The sequence below is a fragment of the Dermochelys coriacea genome, chromosome 2 (assembly GCF_009764565.3).
Source record: "Dermochelys coriacea isolate rDerCor1 chromosome 2, rDerCor1.pri.v4, whole genome shotgun sequence".
Taxonomy (NCBI): Eukaryota; Metazoa; Chordata; order Testudines; family Dermochelyidae; genus Dermochelys; species Dermochelys coriacea.
The window spans coordinates 213,178,418-213,204,213 of NC_050069.1; the positions used below are offsets into that span (position 1 = coordinate 213,178,418).

Genomic DNA, 25,796 nt, shown 5'->3' on the forward strand with positions numbered 1-25,796 from the left:
ATTACGCTATATTTTGCAAACAGATAAACCCATTGAATCACCCAGCCTACTTTATTGGCCTCAGATTACTGGTCTCCCTTAAGTGCCAATAGAGTTAAGTCAATATTTCAGCGCACTCACAGTGAAATACATTTCATGTCTGTTTCCAACCGTAGACATTTTTCTGAGAATGCAGAGGATCAGCAGTGTAGAAGCAGTAACAGGGGTGATCCAACATTAAAACAAAATGAGGCCTTTCTCACAAAGAAGCAAAGTCACCAAATGGTCATCGTTGGCTGTAGAGAGTCAGGCCCCTGGCATACTGGTGGGAGCACAGTTTCATTAGCATTATTTGTCTCCCCTCGAGGCTGCAAACCTCAGAGGGATATTTACCTTAAATATCCAAGCTAACCAGAGCCAAGCATAAATCAGGCTGACACATCTCCAGTCTAAACCTAGGCAAGGTTGCACCATGAGAACATTGTTGTTGTGGCTGATTTTGGAGGAGAAGGATTCAGAAGATGTGCCACCATCACCACCACAGGAAACTGCTGTGTGCGGATATGAAGTTCATGAATGATGGTGTGGGTGAGGATGGGCAGGAGGGCAGGCTGATCAGGAGGGGCAACAAAACCTTATGAATAAGATTTTCAAACAGAGGTGCCTGAAGTCAGGCTTCTAAATTCATATTTCAGCACCCAAATAAGAGGCCTGACATTCAAAAGTGTTGATCATCCATCTCAAAAGGAGACACTGGATGTTCAGCACTTTTGAAAACTTTCCTTTACGGGCCATATCATAGGTCACCCAGCATGGAACTCAAATAGGGCTGAATATTCTGTTATGGCATGCCTGTTCCCACAGAATGCAATGGGATGGGGAGAAGAGAGATCTTTCCAGCAACCCCAGCCCCAACCAGCAACCACCTTCACACAAGGTATCATTTTTCTTTGCTCACCCCTCCATGGTGGCACTCCCTTAATGTATTAATTCCACTGTCCCTGGTGCCTGCAAGGGAGAAGGCTGAGGAACTGTTTGGGCTTGCTCAGAAGAGCTTCTTTGCATTAATTTCCTGTTCCCAAGAAGCTCTATAGTTCCTTTTCCTGGAAGAGGTGCCTTGTACCTTCTGAATCAGTCTACTTGTTCTCAAGACCAGCCACTATGGTGCAGAGCTAGCATATGCAGCCTGTTGGGGCATACTATGTTGACATGTAAACTAAGTTCAAGACCTGGCATATAGTAAATTTTCCTTAACCTGCAAAGGAAAAATATTATGAGCTTTTGTCCTTTATTGCTTCTTTGTGATACATAAAGAAAGGTTTTGGTTCAAAGTAGGGGGGGAAGGATTAGGATACGGCGGTTTCCTGCTTGTTTTTAACACTACAAATTCATGTCTTTTCCAATTTGGAAGTTTCTATGGATACTGGAGAATTGATGAAATTGAGATTTCACCAGAGCCAACAGATAGAAAACTGAGCAGCTGAAAGGGGGAAAGGATTTTTAGACAAATTGTTTAAACCTGTTTTTTTTAACATGTATTCAACTCCAATGCTTGAACATTTGAGAGAAAAGATATCTTTGTTAAAGGTTCATTACTATTACCCTTTTGATTTAGGTTTGAGAACTCCCAATACACAACTCTGAGATGCTCAATAGGTTCTCCAGCCAAACTAGGGAAGGCTTCATGTGACATTTTTGTTATCTATAAAGTAAAACTTAAGCAGAAAAAAACCCTTTCAGGCATTCTGTATGCATCATAAAAAAACTTAAAAAAGGGCACAAAGGTCTTTAAAAAGTCCTTCTTAGGTGATCTTACAGGTTATAAGCAATTTCCACTATAAGAAATAGCACTTCACACCAATCTAATAGGCATAAAATGGTGCCCTGAAAAGGAATTAGGAGACTAGTAAATGAGTAAGTACTCTAAAGAATATTGATTATTGTAGCTGTCTCAGTTTCCAGTAAAAATAATGACTTGCAATATTGCTCCCCACAAGATTTCACAGACCTTGGCATGAGAACACATGACAGGGCCACAATTTAAGGTAAAGATATATTGTCTTTATGTATCTGATTCTTGTATGTGCCTTTAGCAGGTTTACCCTTTATCATTTTTACCACAGAGTGAGCATATGCAGAGAGCAGAGATTTGACAGTGAATGGTGGAAAGAGAAGTATCAAAACAGGCATGAAAATGTGCTTTTGCTATTTTCAGTCCAAGAAATTACCAGCGATCTTGCAAGAAGAGCCTGTTTTTCCACGATAGCTTGCTCAAAGACTTGATCAATGATGAGCATCAGTGACCCCCACTGATGTCAAGACAGGTTCTCAGCAGGTTCTCAGCACAACATATTGAGTCCTTCTCAGGATCAAGAATAGTTTTGCAAACCCTAGAGATTCATATAAACATCTGATGGTGGGGTGCTTATCAAAACCAAAATAACTTCCAACTCTTTTGCATTTTGCTCATTACTAAGACATGTGCAAAAGGCACTTAGTTCTACACACAAGGAAAATTAAAAGAAAACAAAAAGACAGAACTGTTCGAAAACATGGATTGTCCTCTGAAACTCTCAGACTTGTCTTTTACCTCATTTCCTAGAAGGGCATTTACACAGGCTTCAGATGCATCACAGATGGCAGTAAGGTCATGTCCTCCCTCCAGTGCCAGCACCACACGACCAGCTGCTAGCTTCAGCAACTGCTTTGTTAGGTGACCAAAACCTAGCATGCAAAGACAGTAGTGCAAATTATTAAAGCAGAACAAATATTAATGACATATTTTACATCTGTTGTATCAGAAAGTAAGAAACATGAGGCTATTGCACAAAAATATAAGATCAGGACCATGGTCCGTCTATTTCAGTAACCTGGCTCCAACACTGGTCAGCCCTAAATGGTACAGAAGGAAGTGTAACTCTGACCCTAGGCACCTCTGTTTCACACCCTACTGCAATGAGATTTGTATGAAATATGCCTTGTGAGGTATCACATGAAAGCTAATAACACACTGGTTATTAATATCATTGTAAAATGATACACATTCACATAGTTATATGTGAAGCTATGAATTCCCACTGTGTGACGTTACTAGAACGTTTACGACCAGACAGGCTAGCCTAGATAAAAGGTGATTAACAGGTCTGTCCTAGAAAAGACATTGCAGATTTACCCCAGTTTACATATTAACAGTAAACAAAACCATCAATCTAAACCAGTGGCATTTATCCTGATCCTGAATTCAAGAGGTAGAGATTTAACATGATTCCTGTACCCTGGAGAACACAGGAGACTAAATCCATAGGAGGCCTTCCTAACCTGCAAGATATAGACATTCCATTGTGGATATAAGGAACAAAGAGAGAATCCACCTTTATCCTTCACCACAGGAGACAAAAAACAACAACAACACAAGTGATTTGAGCTCTGTGATGGATCCTGGCCAGGCTGGCTAGTAAAAGCTGAAAATGAGCCTGTGGGTAAGAGAAACTATCTTGAACAAAGACTGTATCTTACTAAATGAAGTTTTAGACTCTTAGATGCATTTTTTCATTTTGTACAGGGACCAGCACAATGGGCCCTGATCTTAATGCACTACCACAGTGTAAAAAATAAATAATACTATATGTTACATGTTGGTGTTTGTTAAAGCCAGGGAACTAACAACAATCTCTGGAATCAGGCTTAGTGCAGGCTGCAACTGTTCAAGGTTTACCAGACAGCTCTGCTAGTGTTCCTCAGTACTGATCCACAACACTCTGTATCCCTGTATCACAACCAGAGGCTGCCAATGGAGTTCCATTGTATCCAGCTTTATGAGGGTATTCAACTCAGGTAACACCACCACTTAAATTTCATCTGAGATTAAAGTTAGCTGAAATTCTTTTATTTTTGTTTAATCAAATTTCATAAAAAGATAGATAATTTGGGGAGGAAAATTTTGAAAATGGTTGTGTAATTTCCAAGGGCAGTTTTTGCTTTTGCTTGACCTCCCTTCCAATGGTTAATGCAGGTTAGGCCTTGAGACTTTTTAAGCTAAATTCAAAACACACTTGCAGCCTGGGTTTCACACTTCTTTCCACTCTGTTCTAGTTGCTCTTCTGACAGGTCCCTACGATCTCCAGAGCATCTCATGTCCCCTAGGTTTAATAAACAGATTGGAAAGACACCCAGGAGGTCTAGGGCTCCAGAAAGACATTTTTACTGTGCTCCAATGAGAAGGGAATGTAGAAATTCAACATTGCAATAAATGAAAAAAATATTCTGGAGAAATGTTCTGAGGCACAGCCTGAAGCCCTGACCCTGCAAGCATTTACACAGATGCTTAAGAAGTAAGCTCACAAGTAACCCCATTTACTTCAATGGTAGTTAAGCATGGCTATTACTGTTTGCAGGATCGGGTCCTTAATTATTCCACATTTTGCCTAATTGTTCACAAAATTCTACTTGCCACTTGTCCCAGGGCTGATCCCAGAACACTTGAAGTGAAATGTTAATTTTTTAAACCGTTTCACAATCTACTGTAGCTCTCTAAGAACTGCAGTGTTGACTCTACTAAAGCCACTACACTGTGGTTCAAATTACACAGGTTTGAAAAACAAGCAAAAATTTAAATCTCTCATTTAAGCTCAACCTTCACTCACAGTGGAGAAAAAAAAAAGCTTTGCAAAAGACCAAATTTAGTAGGATAATAAAAGTGAAGGAAGAAGTGGAATGAAGATAACCTTTGATCATTAGCCAGTTTCCACTTTCTTTTACCTAGAGGATTTATTTCTGTCTGCAGACTACATATGGGATCTTCAGATTCATATCAAGACAGTGCCAGCAGTGGTACCATGAGACGAACACATAGCATTCAAAGGAAATGAAGAAGAATAAATAGTTCATGGGCTCCCCACATCCACATACTGTATAACTCTCCCTTCAGCTTGTGGGAAGTGCAACAGGACTTTGAGATGCGATTATCCCTCACTTCACACAGTTTCTGTTAGGAAGGGAAAATTCTACTGAATCCAATACCCTGCATAGTTTGAAAACAATATACAACCACAAGGGTCACTGCAGCCACACCATAATTTTCTGGCAATACATTCAGAGTCTCTCCCAATAGATTTTTCTTCTTTTTGAAAATTGTACTCAGTACTTGTGACAGAGATCATTACCAGATTATTTCATTTGCTTGCTTTCCTCAAACAATTAGCAAATATCAATGTTACAATATTCACTACTGGCTTACTAGGAGATGTCTACACAATCAGCCATACAAGACATACCACTCCCAATACAATTCCAGGATGGAATTAATTGGACAATAGGAGCAAAAATCTGGTAACACAATAAAGGGTTGCCAAATGAAACAATAACGGAGGGGGCTTTTCTTCAGCACAATTACCCAGACAGTCAAGATGACTTGCTGCAGGGAGAGGAAATTACTTTAGCCAACAGTACCAATGCTTCTTATGACTGAATGAGTTATGGAAATTCTTAACAAAGAAACTTAGATCATGTACCATTATAGCAACCTTAGAAAGATATTAGCTTCCTAAAGGAAATTCCCCAGAGTACAGAAGTAACAAAATGGAAATAAGGAATCCCAGTCAAGTCATAGTTTTAAGCTGGGCTGTAGTTGATGTCAAATATTAAGGGGTATGAGGGAGGAAGGGGAAACAAGCACTGTGAAAAGAAGCAGTCATCTCTCCTGGTATAAGGAGACTGAGTATGTCTCTGAATTCTCAAGTGACCAGAACTGGGGTGACCGGGGCAAGGAAAGGGTCAGACAAGCATTTTTAATCCTAAACCTTCAGACTCACCCGAATCCTTAAAAACCAGTGGCAGATTCAATTCTTGGCCTCTCTGCTGACATTGCTGACAATGGTGCCAGTTGTGATGGCAGTTCAAAAAACAGTTTCAGTTCAGCCTTGCCATACTGTAAAAGGGTCTGCTTTTGCTGCGGTGTATAAGATTTATAGTATGGTAGCATTTTATGCGAACAGAACAGGTTCCGACAGAGGTTTAAAATGGAAAGTCATATTAAAAACACTAAGAGCTTGATTTGCAGCTTAGCCTTAAATGGGCATCCCTTTTTGAGCCTGCAATTTGGTGGACAGAAATAATTGCAAGGACAACTCAGGCCATTTATAATGACAGGTTTCAGAGTAGCAGCCGTGTTAATCTGTATTCACAAAAAGAAAAGGAGGACTTGTGGCACCTTAGAGACTAACAAATTTATTTGAGCATAAGCTTTCGTGAGCTACAGCTCACTTCATCAGAATGCATCCAATGAAGTGAGCTGTAGCTCACGAAAGCTTATGCTCAAATAAATTTGTTAGTCTCTAAGGTGCCACAAGTCCTCCTTTTTTTCAGGCCATTTAGACATCTACATACATTAATTGGTGAGTGCAGTCCATTACTTAGATGAGTAAATGGCTTAATTGTGCCCACAAATACTTGCACCCCTGAGTGAGGGTATAAAAAGAGGATGTCATTTTGAAAACATCCAGCCCTATGATGTTAACAATTGATTGTTTCAAGTGGATAAATAATAAGGAAAAGATTAAACACAGGCTGGTATTTCCCAAATGCTACTGTCATTGTGCTGCATCAGTACATTTCTTAATACTTACACACTAGTAGCCAGATTTTTTCGAATAGCCATTTTTTTTTTGTGCCAGGAAACTGTGAGCATGGTTTTGTGTCAACAATTATTTTCAGGCACTCTGTTTGTAATTCATATATTGAAGTACCTGTTTCCCTCACAGATCTAGTACTTGGATATCCGGGGGTGGCTTGCAAAAGTGCCCAACACTGGCTAATTATGAGCCTATTGAATTCAATGATAAAACTTCCATTGACTTCAATGGGACCAGAGTCAGGATGGTGTGGAGCAGTTTCAAGAAGCCTGCCTCCTAACTACCTTAAATTTTGCCAACAAAAAATCGTGGGTGCCAAACCGTGCCACAATCTCTAGGCAGAAAAAGGAAGGGTAGATTATGGCCAGGTTGAAAATCCGACATCATAAGCCAAATTTTTTTCTTTGGAATCTGTAGAAATTATAAAAATGTTGAGTAGTGGAACTAAACAACAATGGTGTAAACAGCAAATTGTAAATTGGCACTGAAATACATAGCAACATACATAAAGGCTATGTGCTTGATGGGTATTCTTAACTACAGACCTACGCCTGCAATGATTTATGCACATGTTTAACTTCACACACTACAAATGGCCCCATTGACTTGAACTAAATGTCCATATTACTCCCCCATTCCCGCTCTCCCTTCCTGTTCCCCATTTTGTGATTAAATATAGTGTTGGTTGGAATTTTGACAAAATTCCAAATAAAAAAAAATCACAAATTATTTTCCCTTTCCCCCCCAAGCTTTATATTTTAAAGTGGGCCCTGTTAAGGGGTACTGGATTCTACTGCACTAGACAGGATACAATCCTAGGCTGCGGGTGAACAGCCTGCCATACTGCTCCATGATGAAGGTCAAAAGCAGAGTATGCAAAGTTACCCCCTGGAGTGGAGATTTGCACAAGAGAGCTCTCTACCTGGTGGTCACCCTCAAAGCATTCTGACGTAATGAGCTAGTGAGTAGGGAGCAAAAAGACAAGTCATTTCCTAATGTTAACCCATCCATAGGATAAATCACATATTTGTATTCCTAGATGCCTTAAAGTAAAATCTCTCCTATAGTCACTCTGAGAAAGAAATATTTAAGAATATGTTGTATCATAAATCGTAACCATGGAAGAGACCATAAGGAACACTTTAATACACTGTGTTTAGTGCTCCTTTCTCCAAGCAGATGGGAGAGTCACATGTGGAGGGGCTGCTCCAGGCCAGTATTGTGCTACTTATGTTTTCCATAAACTGTAATATGCATAGTCTCTATTCTCTCATCAGTGCACGTGCAAAACTTGTATTCAATAGGCTCTTGATACCAAGGCCAGAAGGAACCATTGTGATCATCAGGGAAATCCACTGGTGGGCTGGGGCAGTTTGTTTATCTGCAGCGTCCGCAGGTTCAGCCGATCACAGCTCCCACGGGTTGCAGTTCCCCGTTCCAGGCCAATGGGGGCTGTGGGAAGTGGTGTGGCCTGAAGGACGTACCATTGTCAGGATTCTTTTGTATACTAATACACTTTTAAAAAAATTAATGGGAGCTGTGCTTGCATCTGGGAGCATAGCACCTCTACTGTATACAAGGAAGACAGTCCTATCTTGTACAGGCATTTTTCCCTGCTAGCTGGGTAAAAAGGTGGGGTGAGGTCAGAGACCTGGTCCCCCGCCTTTCCTGAGGAGATGGTTGGTGGAAAGAGGAGGGGACAGTGCAGCCACTGAAAGGGTGGTGGAGCTGCTAAGTTACCCAGAAAACCTCCCGAGAGCTCCGCTTCAGCAGGCTCTTTGTGTGCTTCTCTCCCCCTTATCCCTCCAGTGCCCCCTGCCCCACACCAGCATAGTCAGTATCTTAAAAGCCACAGTCTGACCCTAAATTACTAGCAGACAGCTGGTGATCTCCTCTGTCTATTCAGCACAGTACTGAAAGAAATACTCCCAAAACACAAAAACTCCACAGTCTCTGTCCTGGACCTACAGGCATGCATTTAACTATTATTTACCATTTAATCATGTCATTACTCTCTTGAGTAATTTACTTGAGAATGTGTCTTCCTCTCATTAAAACTTTTGTGATGGTCACTGCCAAGAATCTACCCACCAGTACTCTATCCTTGTGGTTCTTTCATGACTATTTGATTATTTTTCATTGATATTCTTCCAACAATAGCATCTAAAATTAAGTGGGTCAGTTTTTACATAACTTCCTGAGTCATCAGGCTATGTGTCCTAAATAAATATGTCCACAAAAGAGTCAAATGACAGTTGACCCTTCCAGCGCTCGGCTACAGCTAAAGCACTTTGCAAAGCTTGTCCTCTGTTTGGAGAACAAGTTATTCTTTTAGGGTTTGATCCTTACTTTTACTCAAGCAAAACTTCCTTTGAAGTCCATCAGAGGTTTACCTGAGTCAGTAGGATCTGGACTTTGAGTGAATGAGGGAGAGGGATTCTCCATTTAATGCCAAATACATTCTTATGAAAGACACTTTCCAAATGGCAGAAGTTCTTAATGCCAGTACTAAAATACCTGAGTTTACAAGACGAATATTTGACCTCCAGGCAGAGCTGGTAACTTCATGATTTTAATACTACAGAAAGAAGCTCAGTAACACTTTAAATTACATGTCTCATGCAGGCATTTAATTTAGATTAAATTAGACAGTAATTGTTCATTAAATAAATACCAGCATTCTCAGAAATGCATTTTTTGAGGATTAACAATTTCTATAATAGATGTTTTCTTACACAGTTGTTAGTCCTACAGTAGCATGTTTTTCATAATTAATTGGTTTTTAACTGTTACCCTGTACCTATCTTATGTTATCAAATCTCTATGGTGTACATACTTGAGGAGACACAAGACACCTAACTGAAAGCCAAGTAATATTGACCCGTTCCACCAAACATGTGCTGGAATGAGGGAGAAGAGTGGAGAGTGCAGGAGCTAGCCTGCCCCATTGGGCATGATGGCTCGGGCTTCAGAAGCCATGTGCACTGCAATGCCCCTGTCTTTCTAGGTACTTCAACGGTGACCCACATCCCCTGAATGCCTGCTTACTACTCCTTCCATAAGGAGCAACTTGTGCACCTCTACCACAAGGCGACCCCTTTTGGGTAGTGCAGACATGTCAGCCAACCTCTCTCAAAGAGGCAAAGGTAGTGCATGAGGGAAGAAGCAGTTCCCCCCACCTCTTCCTTCAATTATGTTTTGCACTGTCTATCTCTATGACTGTAATACATAGATAAAATTAATGGAAAGGTACACGATAAGGGAACTATTCACTTTTAGTGCTGTTATAACATTACATTTGTAACTAAATACAGTGGAATAATGCAATGCATTTTATCATTATGTAGTATCCAAAATACTGAGTATGGCTACAACTTTCACAGAGATATTTATAGGGCTAAAGAGAAAATGAAGGTTTTAAGAAAGTGTTTAAAGAGCAATTGCCTCAGTGGCTAAAAGAGAAAGAGAGTTCTAGGAGGATCAGCCAGAACAAGAGGGCGTGACCTCCGAACAATGAACAAGGGTCCACATTCACAAGGAGGGGAAAGAGTTGCCAGGACTGGAGAAATTGATAGGAAAGTACTGCAAGTGGCTATGAAATCAGAGAGGTGGAGTGGAAAGGATAAATGGAGAGGGTCTAAATACCAGAAAAACCTGGCTTTGTCACTGAGGTCAATACAACTTAGGGCTAGATCTTGGATTTTATGCCACAGCTATGTGTGGGGGGGGATGTTCAGAGCCACACCAGCCCAGGAGAGAGGCAGGCACACTAAGTAAAGTCATTAGTCTGGCACACATTGCTCCACCCAGTGAATTGGCTTAAAGGCTGGGCTTCCTCCTGGCCCCTTCTCAGGTGAGTTGCTTCTCATGGGGAACCATGAGTGATGTCAATGGAACTACATCAATTTACACTAGCAGAGGATTTGGCTCACCCAAATTACTGGTCTAATCCTGCAAGGTGTTATATATCCCCTGTGACTTGCCAAGGGACCTCAGCACCCACTTATTTAAACTATAATTGTAGACTATTATGATCAAGTTAGAGGCAAAAAGGCATCTTTAAAAATTGGAAGTGAAATCATACTGAGGAAAACAGAAAGAAGAATAAACTCCAGCAAGTCAAGTATGAAAGCATAATTAGGCAATCCAAAAAAAAAAGGGATTTGAAGAGCAATTAGCCAAAGACTCAAAAACAAAAGCAAAAATATTTTAAGTACATCATAAGCAGGAAACTGGCCAAACAATCAGTGGGGCCACAGGATAATCAAGGTGCTAAAGGAGCATTCAGTGAAGATAAGGCCATTGTGGAGAAGCTACATGAATTCTTTGCATCAGTCCTCACTGCAGAGGATGTGAAAGAGATTCCCACATCTGGGCCATTCTTTTTCGGTGACAAATTGAGGAACTGTTCCAGACTGAGGTGTCAGTAGAGGTGGTTTTGGAACAAATTGATAAACTAAACAGTAATAAGTCACCAGGACCAGATGGTATTCACCCTAGGTTCTGAAGTAATTAAAATATGAAATTGAAGAATTACTAGCTGTGGTATGTAACCTATCATTTAAATCAGCTATCATAAATTTTAGGAATAAATTTAAAAGAATTTGATGTTATGGCTCTGATTTACCTGGATATAGATTTTACCCAACTGGAAATGAGAAATGAAATGTAATTTTTAGATGTTGGATTAAAATCCATTTTAGAGGATTTTGTGGTTTCTGAACTGATTGGGATTTTCATCATGTTATAATTTCTGTTGGAAAGATTAAGGACCAGATCCTGAGATACAGCTGTTTTCCATAGAGAGCCAGTGATGGGTGGGGGGTGCATAACACTTGTCTTGCACTCCTCTTACTGTAGTGTCATCTTTGTGCAGGGTTAATCCACCTACATCAGATTAGAGCAGGGGTTGGCAACCTTTGGCGCAGGCCACAGGAACGTGCTGACTGCCACTTCCCGCAGCTCCCATTGGCTGGGAATGGTGAACCGCAGCCACTGGGAGCTGCAGGGGGCTGTGCCTGCGGATAGTCCACGCAAACAAAATGTCTCGCGACAGTGGATTATCCTGATGGGCCGCATGCCGAAGGTTGCTAACCTCTGAATTAGAGCTCCTTGAGGGTTGCTCTAATTTACGCCATCTGCAAACAGCTCGAGTGGACTGAAACCACAATCTAGGATTGGCATTGCACAAGGTATTCTGGCCAAACCCTTTCCTTTGCCCATGCCTCTCTTGTCCTGCTATTCCAGGGCAAGGATAAGAGCCTTACACAAGAAATCACCTTTTCCCAGTAGTGATCCTCCACAGTAGAGCTAGATTAGGGCCACATTCTGCTGGGTGTGTGGCACAAAACAGCCATACCATACCAGAAAATCTGTCCCTTAGAATGCATTTCTATTGTGAAATTGCAGAACAACTAACTGTGGTAGTTATTTAAATCAACAGGTCTATAAAATTGTGACTGGTGTGGTGAAAGTGAATAAGGAAGTGTTATTTATTCCTTCGCATAACACAAGAACTAGGGGTCACCCAATGAAATTAATAGTCAGCAGGTTTAAAACAAAGAAAGAGAAGTACTTCTTCACACAATGCACAGTCAACTCGATGCCAGGGGATGCTGTGAAGGCCGAAACTATAACTGCGTTAAAAAAAGAACTAGATAAATTCATGGAGGATAGGTCCATCAGTGGCAATTGGCCAAGATGGTCAGGGGTGCAATCCTATGCTATGAATTTCCCTAGCCTCTGTTTGCCAAAAGCTGTGACTGGATGTCAGGGGATGGATCACTTGGTGATTGCCCTGTTCTGTTCATTCCCTCTGAAGCACCTGGCATTGAGCACTGTGGAAAGAGAGGATATTGGACTAGATGGACCATTGGTCTGCCACAGTATGGCCGTTCTTATGTATGAAAATTGAGTAAAACACACAGGGCCAGATCCTCCAGTTAGGCTGAATGGTGCTTGGGGCAGGACTGGTGAAGTGGAGGGCAAAAGGTGACTTGAAGCCAACTTGACGGCCCCAGAGCCTGGGATCAGTCTCCAGTGTAAATCGGATGAGCTTCAAGGCTGCTCCCATCTGCATCAGCTGTCGATGGTTCTCAGGGGCTACTCTCGCAGAGATTCTCAGGAGATAAGGAAAATCCTAGTGTGCCCCTTATCTCCTTGCTATGTATATACCCTGCACTTCCCCACAGACCAAAGGGCTTTGTGTAAGAGCTGATAGGGTGGTCCTATGGCACTGGAGGCATCCCCCTACAAAGAGGGAATATAGCCATGGTCCTTCAAGCCAAAGTCAAGTGGCACCATCAGAGTGGCACAAAGCAGCCTTTAGTGTGGCTGAGGATCTGGCCCAGAAGGCCTAATTGGTTTAATGGATTTAACATAGTTTGATTTTAATTGTAATGTTTTCATAGACATTTTAAGAAATCCAAAAGGCTTGTGGAACTAATATATTAGGAAATAAAATAAGTCTGTTATGCCAACAGAGTAGGTCTAAAAGACAGGACTGCACTGGACATGACTATAATGTGGTTGTTTCCCAGTAGGGGTGTTTGATAAAAGAGCTTGATTCTTAGCTCAGATATGGAGCTATATTCATCTGCAATTTGGAACATGAGATATCTTTAACGTATATCCAGTGAAACCAGGGAACTAGATTAGGTTTGGAAGATATCAATGGTACTGCCTGTACAATCAATTTAACTGATTTTTAAATATAGAGTCTTAGTGACATAAATTGGTTTATCTCAGTTGAAGTCACTGCAACTTTTCTGATTTATGTCAGCTGAGGAGCTGGTCCTATTTTTTTAGATTTTTTTAAATTGATGAAAACCTAAACTAACCTGATTTTGAATTCAAAGGCACTGGCTTCTAATTTTCCCAGGGGTGCTCACCCTGTTCCGCCGCAGGCCCGTGCTCCACTCCACCCCTGCTGCGCCTCTTCCTGCCCCCTCCCTGAGCGCGCCTCATCCCCACTCCTCCCCCTCCCTCCTAGTGCCTCCTGCACGCTGCTGAACAGCTGTTCCGTGGTGTGCAGGAGGTGCTGGGAGGGAGGGGGAAGAGTTGATCAGCAGGGGTCACAGGTGGGAGTGGAAGGGAGGGAGGGGAGCTAGCTGCCGGTGGGTGCTAAGCACCTGCTAATTTTTTTCCGTGGTGCTCCCCAAAGATTCTGACTTAAGCCCACAGCTCAGAAATTCAGAACGGATTGGTGCTGACTGGAGAAGGTCTACAGAATTCTGCCAAAAAGGCAGAATGGATAGATATTTCCGGTCTGACCTTATCACTGGGTGCAGATCTATCATTCTGTGAACTAAGGCTCTCACTTTGTCATGTATTTACCCAATCATACCTACATAATCATTAAATTCAGGGACAAATCCTCAGCTTGTGTAAAGCAGCACATGCTGATGAACAGCAGCTGAGGATCTGGCCCCCATATGTAAAATAATGCTGAGCTTACGGCAATACCTATAATGGATAAAGCAAGGATGGGTTTTCAATGATCAGCTAGTTTCAGGGTTAATGTTGAATTTCCTGGCTCAAATTGGCACCCACTCTACCAGTGAAGTCAACATGAGTTGTGGGTGCTTTGCATTTCCTATGAGTTGATCCCTTATGTTTAATAAATTCGATTTCCTATTAGCAAGAGAAACTCAAGGAAGTGCATTTCTAAGGGATTACTGGGTAGTTAGTCACTTTGTCTCTGGCTTTATGCCTTCAAACACCACCTGACACATGTTATAATAACCCAAAAATGCACTGCCTGTCATTTATTATTGCAGAAGTAGTGTGTAAAATTCAGCAAAAGAGAGGAAACTGTGTTGAAACTGGGTTTGGGTTTGATTAATCGTAATTTCAAAATTAAATACACTGAGCACCTTTCTGCTGTAGTCTGTTAAAAAGATGTATGAGAATGAAGGGTCAGATTCTGCCTCATACGACAGCCCTTTGTGCCTCTCTGAGGGTTCAAAGGGGCTATAACAATGCTCTGAAAGGGCAGGTAAGGATTCCCCCAGTGTGAGGAAAATCATGGATGGCATATGAATGACATAGCTGGATCTATAACACCACCTCCCAGCTCCCCTAATATAGGAATCATGTTAGAGTCTTGTCAGGTACATTGTTATCAGACAGCAGAGGGTGGAAGAGCCCTGAGGCTGGTCTAACTTATGCCAGAGGCCAAAGCAGTTTTCAGCTGCCCCAGGGAACACACAAAGGTGGCATACAGCCATCTGGGCTCCAACAGAGGACCTTTGCCCCACAGAGCCAGTCTGAAGAACTGGGACCAAGGTTCAGAATGTACTTCACTTTATTGTGATTCACAGTCAGGTAAACATAGTAGAAAATGACAAGGAATCTGGTGGCACCTTAAAGACTAACAGATTTATTTGAGCATAAGCTTTCATGGGTAAAAACCCCACTTCTTCAGATGCATGGAGTGAAAATTACAGATGCAGACATAAATATACTGACACATGAAGAGAAGGGAGTTACCTCACAATTGGAGAACCAGTGTTGACAGGGCCAATTCGATCAGAGTGGATGTAGTCCACTCCCAATAATAGATGAGGAGGGGTCAATTTCAGGAGAGCCAAAGCTGCTTTTGTAATGAGCCAGCCACTCCCAGTCCCTATTCAAGCTCAAATTAATGGTGTTAAATTTGCAAATGAATTTTAATTCTGCTATTTCTCTTTGAAGTCTCTTTCTGAAGTTTTTTTGTTCAAGTATAGCTACTTTCAAATCTGTTATAGAATGTCCAGGAAGACTGACAGGTTTCAGAGTAGCAGCCGTGTTAGTCTGTATTCGCAAAAAGAAAAGGAGTACTTGTGGCACCTTAGAGACTAACAAATTTATTTGAGCATAAGCTTTCGTGAGCTACAGCTCACTTCATCGGATGCATTCAGTGGAAGATACTGTGGGGAGATTTATATACACAGAGAACATGAAACAATGGGTGTTACGATACCCACTGTAACGAGAGCGATCAGGTGTTCTCCTACTGGCTTTTGTATGTTACCACTCCTGATGTCCGATTTGTGTCCATTTATTCTTTTACATAGGGACTGTCCGGTTTGGCCAATGTACATGGCAGAGGGTCATTGCTGGCACATGATGGCATATATAACATTAGTAGACGTGCAGGTGAATGAGCCTCTGATGGTGTGGCTGATGTGGTTGGGTCCTCTGATGGTGTCGCTAGAGTAGATATGGGGACAGAGTAGGCAACAAGGGTTGCTACAGGGATTAGTTCCTGGGTTAGTGTTTCTATGGTGTGGTGTGTAGTTGCTGGTGAGTATTTGCTTCAGATTGAGGGGATATCTGTAAGCGAGGACTGGCCTGCCTCCCAAGGTCTGGGGAAGTGAGGGATCGTTTTCCAGGATAGGTTGTAGATTGTTGATAATGTGCTGGAGAGGTTTTAGCTGGGGGCTGTACATGCTGGCCAGTGGTCTGTTATTTTCCTTGTTGGGCCTGCCCTGTAGGTAGGTGATTTCTGGGTATCTGTCTCGCTCTGTCAATCTGTTTCCTCACTTCCCCAGGTGAGTATTCTAGTTTTAAGAATGCTTGATAAAGATCTTGTAGGTGTTTGTCTCTGTCTGAGGGATTGGAGCAAATTCAGTTGTATCTTCAGGCTTGGCTGGAGACAATGGATCGTGTGGTGTGGTCTGGATGAAAGCTGGAGGCATGTAGGTAGGAATAGCGGTCAGTAGGTTTCCGGTATAGGGTGGTGTTTATGTGACCATCACTTATTAGCACCATCGTGTCCAGGAAGTGGATCTCTTGTGTGGAGTGGTCAGGCTGAGGTTGATGGTGGGATGGAAATTGTTGAAATCATGGTGGAATTCCTCAAGGGCTTCTTTTCCCTGGGTCCAGATGATGAAGATGTCATCAATGTAGCGCAAGTAGAGTACGGGTATTAGAGGACGAGAGCTGAGGAAGCGTTGTTCTAAGTCAGCCATAAAAATGTTGGCATACTGTGGGCCCATGCGGGTACCGATAGCAGTGCCACTGACTTGAAGGTATAGGTTGTCTCCAAATCTGAAATGGTTGTGGGTGAGGACAAAGTCACAAAGCTCAGCCACCAGGTGTGCTGTGGCCTCATCAGGGATATTGTTCTTGACAGCTTGTAGTCCATCCTCATGTGGAATATTGGTATAAAGAGCTTCTACATCCATGGTGGCCAGGATGGTGTTTTCAGGAAGATCACCAATGCATTGTAGTTTCCTCAGAAAGTCGGCGGTGTCTCGAAGATAGCTAGGAGTGCTGGTAGCATAGGGTCTGAGGAGAGAGTCCAAATAGCCAGATAATCCTGCTATAAGAGTGCTGATGCTTGAGATGATGGGGCATCCAGGGTTTCAGATTTATGGATCTTGGGTAGCAGACAGAATACCCCTGGTCGGGGCTCTGGGGGTGTGTCTGTGTAGATTTGTTCCAGTGCTGCAGCAGGGAGTTTCTTGAACAGATGGTATAGTTTCTTCTGGTACTCCTCAGTGGGGTCAGAGGATAGTGGCCTGTAGAATGTGGTGTTGGAGAGTTGCCTGGCAGCCTCCTGTTCATAATCTGATGTGTTCATTATGACTACAGCACCTCCTTTGTCAGCCCCTTTGATTATAATGTCAGAGTTATTTCTGAGGCTGTGGATGGCATTGCATTCTTTACGGCTGAGGTTATGGGGCAAGTGATGCTGTTTGATCACAATTTCACGTCTGTGGAAGCATTCTATGTAGAAGTCCAGTCTGTCATTTTGACTGTCAGGAGGAGTCCATGTAGAATTCTTCTTGTAGTGTTGGTAGGAGGGTTCCTGTGGGTCAGTGCACTGTTCAGTGGTGTGTTGACAATATTCCTTAAGTTGGAGACAACAAAAGTAGGCTTCCAGATCACTGCAGAACTGTATCATGTTCGTGGGGGTGGTGGGGCAGAAAGAGAATCCCCGAGATAGGACAGACCCTTCCGCCGGGATAAGTGTATGGTTGGCTAGATTAACAATATTGTTAGGTGAATTGAGGGTACCACTGTTGTAGCCCCCTGTGGCATGTAGGAGTTTAGATAGTTTACTGTCCTTAAGTCCTCTGTAAAGAAGTGAAGAGTGCGTTGTAAATGGCTTGTCTTGTTTTTGTAAAGTCCAGCCACGTGGAAATTTGTGTGGAAGGTTGGTTTTGTATGGGAGTCTCCAGTTTTGAGAGCTCATTCTTGATCTTCTCCTGTCTGCTGTACAGGATGCTGATCAGATAGTTCCTCAGTTTCTTTGAGAGCGTGCGGCACAGTCTCTCACCATAGTCAGTGTGATATGTCGATCGCAATGGATTTTTTACCTTCAGTCCATTTGGTATGATGTCCATCTGTTTGCACTTGGAGAGTAAGATGATGTCTGTCTGTATCTGCGTGAGTATTTTGTTGAGGTTGATGGATTTCCACTCCATACGGCTAAATTTAGTGTCTTGCATGGTGTCAAGTATCAGGGGGGTAGCTGTCTTAGTCTGTATCCACAAAAACAACGAGTCCGGTGGCACCTTAAAGACGAACAGATTTATCTGAGCATAAGCTTTCATGGGTAAGTTCTTTATTGCTACTTCCTGAAGTAAAACATGTGACTGCATCACCTCAGATGCTTTGGATTTTAGAAAATCTAGAGCAAGGGTTTTCTCGCTGTTTCATTCGGTAGACATGTACATGAGAATAAAATTCTTCCATAGAACATCCCTCTCCCACCCCCCAATATATGGTGCTCAAATGTTTCATTCTGTGCACTACTGAAAACCAGTGGCTCCAGAGACCACAGTTTGAGGACTGCTATTTTCAGTATTTAGAGCTTTGTCTGGAAATCCTTATCCATTAGTTTTCTGGTTTTCCAAAGGGAAACTCTGAAATATGAAATAGTTACATATCCCCACGGGACTCCCACATGAGAAAGGCCTTGAAGCAGATGAGCAATTGTCTGATACTACCTTCTGGGTCTCGCCACTTGAGTTGCTGCATCTTCCCCACTAGGCTCTGCAGATAGGTTAATGGACTCTATCTATCTAGGCCCCTGTCACCATAGAATTGGAGTAGCATCACAGGCAGCTGACAGATCTCTAAAAAGAAATCAGTGGGATGCCTAATCTTCATTCATCAGCAGAAGGATCAATCAACAGTGCAGTTTCTGTACCATACCCAGCCCTAAACCCAAACAGATTTGTATTGAGGTGACCCGAGGAATCTAGATATTGCTGCAGCTGCAACCCCACAGTCTTCTCAGTAATTCTTCCTAAAAGCAGAAGATTGAAGATGGGGCAATAAACGGAGAATTTCTCTGTGTTAAGAGATGGTTTCTTCAGCAACAATAACAATAGCTTCCTTAAGGGAAGAAAGCATCTTGTCTCCGACAATCAATTACAATAATAGCCACCGTGTCTCTACTGATTTTTACTAACTAGGAGAGACCAGGACCTAGCTCACAGATCCTGAAGGTCTCCAACAGCTCCAGGACCTTCATGAACAGCATGTACTGAATTGCAGCAAAGAAGACTGCATTTGTCCCCCCAACAGACATAGCTCTGCAGCCACAGAAGCTGAAAGGTCAATCCAAAACTAAGCAGTCCTATTTGAAAAGCAACTCCAAAATTCCTGACAGCAAGAAGTCTTTGACTCTCTCACTAGGTACAAACAGACAAGATCAACTGAATTGTTCTAAAACTGGAGCAGTTCCACAGATCACAACTTTTCAGATGTTCTACTGCATACGGGGAAATTATTTTTCCCTTGTCAGTTTTGGCAGAACTCCTTAGTTTCTTTTTATGAGAGAGATAGGCATGAACCAGAATTCCAGATCTAAACACCACCCTGCTATTCAGATCCAAATGTCACAGCTGGACCCTAGTGTCTATGTGTAAGACAGAGAGGATGTGGGTGTGTCAGAAAAGGGATAAGTGTGTGTGGTGTGTCAGTGAATGAGTATGACAATGAATAAGTGTGTGTGTTTGTGCCAAAGAGACTGTGTAAGCATGTAAGGGAGAAGACTGGATATCTGAGTTCCTGTGTGGGTGAGCAACAGTAGAAATGAATGTATGTATGGGGCCAGAATGATGACAAATTGTATTTTCCTGTACTGTATATCCATCATGAGATTTGGAAGGAGGAGGGAGCATGAGGGCTTAGAGATAAATCATTTCCCTCTACAAACAGAGGGGACCTAGAGCCAGAGAATCTCTCCAGGGGGATGAATAAGGGGAGATGCTTTGGTAGCTCCCCTGTAGGTGCTTCACATGGACTGAGCAAAGTGTGTTTACAGGAGGTGGGCTGGAGAAGGAGGTCATGAGTGATGCTTTTTGCAACATTAGATCTCACAGGCCCTTGCAGCATCCCAAAGCAGGATAATGCTGACCCAATTCAGCACTGTCTTAACAGTGTATATCACTACACAATAAATCACACTTTGAGGGAGAATTCAGGGGCAACAATCAGTAGGGAAGTCCATGGAGCTGTGCTGCCATAGATCCTTGAGGTCAGTGTTGAAGTATGGTGCTCCTGTGGATCTCGGAGGATGTGTTTAGGGCCAAACCATGGAAAGCGCAAATCCCACCTCCCATCAAGACAATTCCAATATAACCTCCAATGTAATCAAGGAGGACGTTCCTGTGAAAGGCTGATGAAAAAAGAGAAAAAATAAGCAGCAGTGGATCATTTCTAAAACTTTTATGCCAGATATGCAGCTCGGCTTCTGATTTTACATAGCAGAATTTATTGACCATTTTTCTTATTCACTTTGGAGAGGTGAGTTGGTATCAGTCATTGTTACCAGTTGTTTGCTCAACTCTCCTTGATATCCCATCCAGTGTGGGGAGCGCTCCTGGACCCAGGGCTTGGCTCATGCTGTCTTTGACCAAGTGTGAGAAAAGTCCTGATCAGATACATCCATTAAGTCTTTAAGGGTACGTCTTTACTGCAGTGTTAGGCTGGGTGATCAGCACCAGGCAACCAGGTTAGCCTAACCTGTGTCTGAACAGCCACACTGCAGTGTCATATCTGAGTTACTGTGTCTTCACTGGTGCTGAGCGATCTTCTGTGTGATTTGGCAGCATTACTGGGGTCATTGCCCATGGTTCTGTGTGCTGCAGTAAGCTGAGTTGCTCTCTTTGTCCATAAATTTTGGGAGAACTCATCTGTTGTTCTGGGCACATGGGGGGATTTGGAGGACTGGACTATCAACACTCAAGCAGCTCAGCCAGCATCTTCACTGCAGATTGGGCAAGTTACCAGCCTGAGTGAAAGTGGAACCTGAGCTCTAACCCACACCCTCAGCTGTGCCAACTAGCCCTGGTTCAAAGCATCTCTTAACGCAGGTGAGGGGTTAGTCTGTGTAGATAGGAGGCAGATTGAGGAGAACACCTGAGGAAGAGGCTGCAGTGAAGCCGTAGCCTAACAGCCAGGCCCTTGACAAAGAGCATGTGGCCCAAGAGGAGATCTCACCCCTTGTCACTGCTTCAGCTATGTTTAGTATCATTGCTTCAGTCATGTTACTCAGTGGGGGCCAATGTAAATCTGAAGTAATCCCATTGACTACAATAGAGTTACACCTGTGTAACAGTGGGCAGAATTTAGCCCAATAATTGCAATATCTTCCCTATTCTTTAATCATCACAAAAATAACCCTAGAAATTGCGTGTGACATCTACGTTTCAGCCAAAAGGACAGAGATGCATGTTTGGGAACCAGAATACAGACTATAGCAATCACAAGGCATTAAAGATTTTCATAAGCTTCTGTAATTACACCTAAACTAGACAGTGCTTAATAGCATCCAAAAACTTTGGTCCTACAGTTCTATAGGGCAGTTGCTCTTTCAAACTTGTCATCATGTATGTTTTTACATGTTTTTTGTTCTGATGGTTTATGGTATAGAAACTCAAACTAACTTTGATGTGTGTTTCAGAATAGCAGCCATGTTAGTCTGTATTTGCAAAAAGAAAAGGAGGACTTGTGGCACCTTAGAGACTAACAAATTTATTTGATCATAAGCTTTCGTGAGCTACAGCTCACTTGCTTATGCTCAAATAAATTTGTTAGTCTCTAAGGTGCCACAAGTACTCCTTTTCTTTTTGATGTGTCTGAATCCTTGAAAGCAAGGGAAGACAAATGAAAAAAGAAAATTTTCCTTTCCTTGGCTGTGATTCAATCTGTAGGCCGGTTCCACCAGTACAGAAGCCCTCATGCACAGCTCGCCTAGCCTGAAACACCTTCGACGGTGAGGTAGAAGACTTTTTTTTAAAATGAGCCCAGTTTTTTGCACCTACAATAGCGCAAGGTGCTGCACTGTACGTAGCTCTTAAATGGTTTTGGTGCTGTGCTCTAGTAAGATAACATAAGTGAACACAAGTCTTTCCAGGTAAGTAAAGAAAGAACTGGTTTTCAAATTAATAATGATTACTAGTAACAGTAACCACTGACAACAACGCACAACTATCTGCAAATCTACAATGTGCTTTATAGGACACAGAGTGCGATACAGTTCCTGCTGTGAGAAGCTTATAATCGAACACATATAGACAAAACATGAGTCAACCTTGAAATGAAGGAAAGGTGTGGGGAGATCAATGGTGCAGAGGCCAATCTTGGAAAGATTCATGAAGGAAGTAGGCATTGAGTGAGAGAAACTGAAGGAGAAGAAGGGCTTGGGGTGGACAAAAACATTGTCTAAGTGTTGGGGGCAACAGGGCAGGAGGTGCAGGGCCAATATGAGGTGAAGCGAATAGTAAGGAGTCATGAGTGGGAGCAACATAAAAAGGGAGAGGGACTGTAAGAGGATGAAAACAGAAGCCTGTGGAGCACAGGGGAGGGCATGTGTAATTTGTTGGGGATTTTTTTAACCTTTTAGGCACAGCCCTGCACTGGGACCACATCATCTTCACAGGAGCTCACACCCCTTTACAGGGTACATCACACTACCACAGCCAGACAGGACCGCTGGCTGGCTGGCTGGGTGTGTGTGAGTGTGTGTGTGTGTGTGTGTGTGTAGTGAGGATCTGTGGCCCTGTGTCTTCCCTGCCCCCTTTGGTATACTCTATGTACTCAAGGAAACAGGGAAGCAGCAGTGCCTGTGCTCTTTGAAGAGAAGGGGACTGAATTTCTTCCTGGTTCTTATGCACTCTGTGCTGTGGATATCACCTCATTTCCTCATATCCTTGCCCTATTTTGCACCGGGATAAGGCCCAGACAGAATTGTACTCTTTGATTTGAATATTGTCAGCCCTGCAGGACTAGCACAGGTCTGGGAGAGTGAACTGAGTTATTTTTTGCCTTGCACATTATCAAACATTTTTAACTAAAGTACATTGGCAAGGCCACCTGTGCAGCCCTACTTTCACCTTCAGATTATCACCTCACTGATATGCGTGCAATTAGACTGTCTTCAAATTATGCACACAGTTAACCTGGCAACCCCCACAAAAGCACTATTAACTATAATAGCTGCTAATAGGAGAAGGCTGTTATCCTAGGGGAGGGAAAGGCCCATTGATACAAAGTCCTGGTGCTGGTTGTGGAGGAATCCAACCCAGCTCTCTCTCCCCGCACCTGTGAGATGGAGGCACTCCTGCCCCATGTGATGCCCCCAGAGGAGAGAAGGGCTGCTGGGGCCCATGCTGGTTCTGCTGGTTGCTGAGGGGAAGCCGGCCCAGCATTCATTCTCTCCCCTCCACTGGGAATTGAGGGAACTCCAGCCCCACATGGCGTCCCCAGAGAAGCAGGGGCATGGGCCACTGGGGCCGTGTGCCACTTTCTGCGGGAGGCTAGCTCAGCAATTTCTCTCACCCAAGTCCAGCTGGTCTGGCAACTCCCAGTGCAGTGTCTGCAGTTGCTGTTTTAGTGGTAGCATGGGTCTAGCTTTAGGATGTTCATGGGTTTATTTTGCCCACCTAAGAAAATTTTACTGTGGGATGAAAGTGGGAAAAGGGAAATGCCAATTTTTAACAGTTATATCTCATCTAGTATATATTGTCTTAGCTTAATGGATCTGAGCAAAAGCCGTACAGAATTTTATGGGACAAACAAAAGGCATTTCCCTAGACTGAGGGTGTTTTTGCTGCCAGATATCAAAAGTCTGCTGCAAATAATAGAGGTGTGAGAGCTTCTCAAAGAAAAGGTCAGAGAAATCCTTTATAATGGAAAGTGTTAGGCAACCTAAATAAAGAGGTTGCTGCAGCTCTTCCTCTAATTATGGTATTTATATAAGAACACAATTAATTGTATTTATTCTTTTTAAAACAGTATTTCAATTAATTTTTAAAATCTTTTCTTTCCTCAGTGCAAGAACATCACTTTCATTACACTGCTAGAAGTTGCACAGGTGCACTGAAGCAGTGATAGACCTCTCTGTTTGGGTATGGTTCTTCAAATCCTTACTAGAAAATTTACCATGAATAAGAATGTAGCTTCTAGATCAACAGTGCCCACCAAAAATCTCTAACCATCCAGGACCAAAGAGAATCTTGGGCTGTCCAGGGAGTTTTACATGGGAAAGGAGAGAAAAATTAGCTACCACATAGTAAATATCTCAAAGTATGCAATTCACCTTGAGATATGCTACAAATGCAGGTCCCCAGCCTGACAGGCTTTTGTACAATACGAGCTGAATGCTGTTTAAGGGACCAATCCTGCTCTCATGGAAGTCAGTGGAAGTTTTTTCCCACTGACTTAATGAGAGCAGGATCAAGCCTTATATGACTACAGCTGAATAAATGATTCATTTGCAAATAAATTATCTAACACATTTAGCTCTGATTTATGTTCATAAATCATTTGTGAATGCATTTGTTAGTATTTGCCAAATAATCTGTTCAACAAACTTCAAACTATAGATTGTTTGCTAACTGTTCGCTTTGACCATTCACCAGTAGTTATTCATGGCACGTGGGTGATCACCAAACTTACATGGTGTTGTTTCTGCTCATTGAGTAGGGCTTTACACATAGCAGAATAGTGACTAGACCAGACAGAGTAATAAATACAAATATTCCTGTCCACACACATAACCAGGTATTCATACAAGGAACAGCTGCTCCTCACACATTAAAGTGAACAAAAGCTTGTGCTTGTAACTATTCTTGAACAGGAAATAAAAAAGGGGAAGAAGATGGCTGGAAGGGGCAGAAGTTTGAAATTCAAACACGTTTGCTGACTAAAAAAAGAACACTCACATTCAACCAGCTTTAACACTAACCCATGTCACTAGCCTCCATTTCAATCCACTACCTGATGAAACATAAAGAATGTGCTGATAAAAGTAAAGACGACTTGGCAGAAGAACAGCAAATGATAATTCTACAAGTAAATACTGTTTAATGAAGGACACACCAAAGGCCCCAACATTGTGATTTGATACATGCAGATGGACTGGTACACCCACATGGAGCCCTTCAATGCGGAGACAGGTAGATACGTTATTTCCTTTGAGAACAACAAACTGCAGGATAGGTTACAAAGATGGCTGACTTAGAACAACGCTTCCTCAGCTCTCGTCCCCTAATGCCCCTACTCTACTTGCGCTACATTGATGACATCTTCATCATCTGGACCCATGGAAAAGAAGCTCTTGAGGAATTCCACCATGATTTCAACAATTTCCATCCCACCATCAACCTCAGCCTGGACCAGTCCACACAAGAGATCCACTTCCTGGACACTACGGTGCTAATAAGCGATGGTCACATAAACACCACCCTATATCGGAAACCTACTGACCGCTATTCCTACCTACATGCCTCTAGCTTTCATCCAGATCATACCACTCGATCCATTGTCTACAGCCAAGCGCTACGATATAACCGCATTTGCTCCAACCCCTCAGACAGAGACAAACACCTACAAGATCTCTATCATGCATTCCTACAACTACAATACCCACCTGCTGAAGTGAAGAAACAGATTGACAGAGCCAGAAGAGTACCCAGAAGTCACCTACTACAGGACAGGCCCAACAAAGAAAACAACAGAACGCCACTAGCCATCACCTTCAGCCCCCAACTAAAACCTCTCCAACGCATCATCAAGGATCTACAACCTATCCTGAAGGACGAGCCATCGCTCTCTCAGATCTTGGGAGATAGACCAGTCCTTGCTTACAGACAGCCCCCCAATCTGAAGCAAATACTCACCAGCAACCACACACCACACAACAGAACCACTAACCCAGGAACCTATCCTTGCAACAAAGCCCGT

At 42.7% G+C, this 25,796-nt stretch overlaps 1 protein-coding gene across 1 annotated transcript in view; it reads right to left on the reverse strand.

The window, feature by feature from the left end:
• The window catches only part of HDAC9 (histone deacetylase 9), a 668,907-nt gene that overhangs the window by 25,605 nt on the left and 617,506 nt on the right, over positions 1-25,796 (reverse strand). Inside the window, exon 24 of the mRNA XM_038391401.2 lies at positions 2,570-2,703. Within this exon, the coding sequence (XP_038247329.2) occupies positions 2,570-2,703 (134 nt within the window). The remainder of the gene's footprint in view (positions 1-2,569; positions 2,704-25,796) is intronic.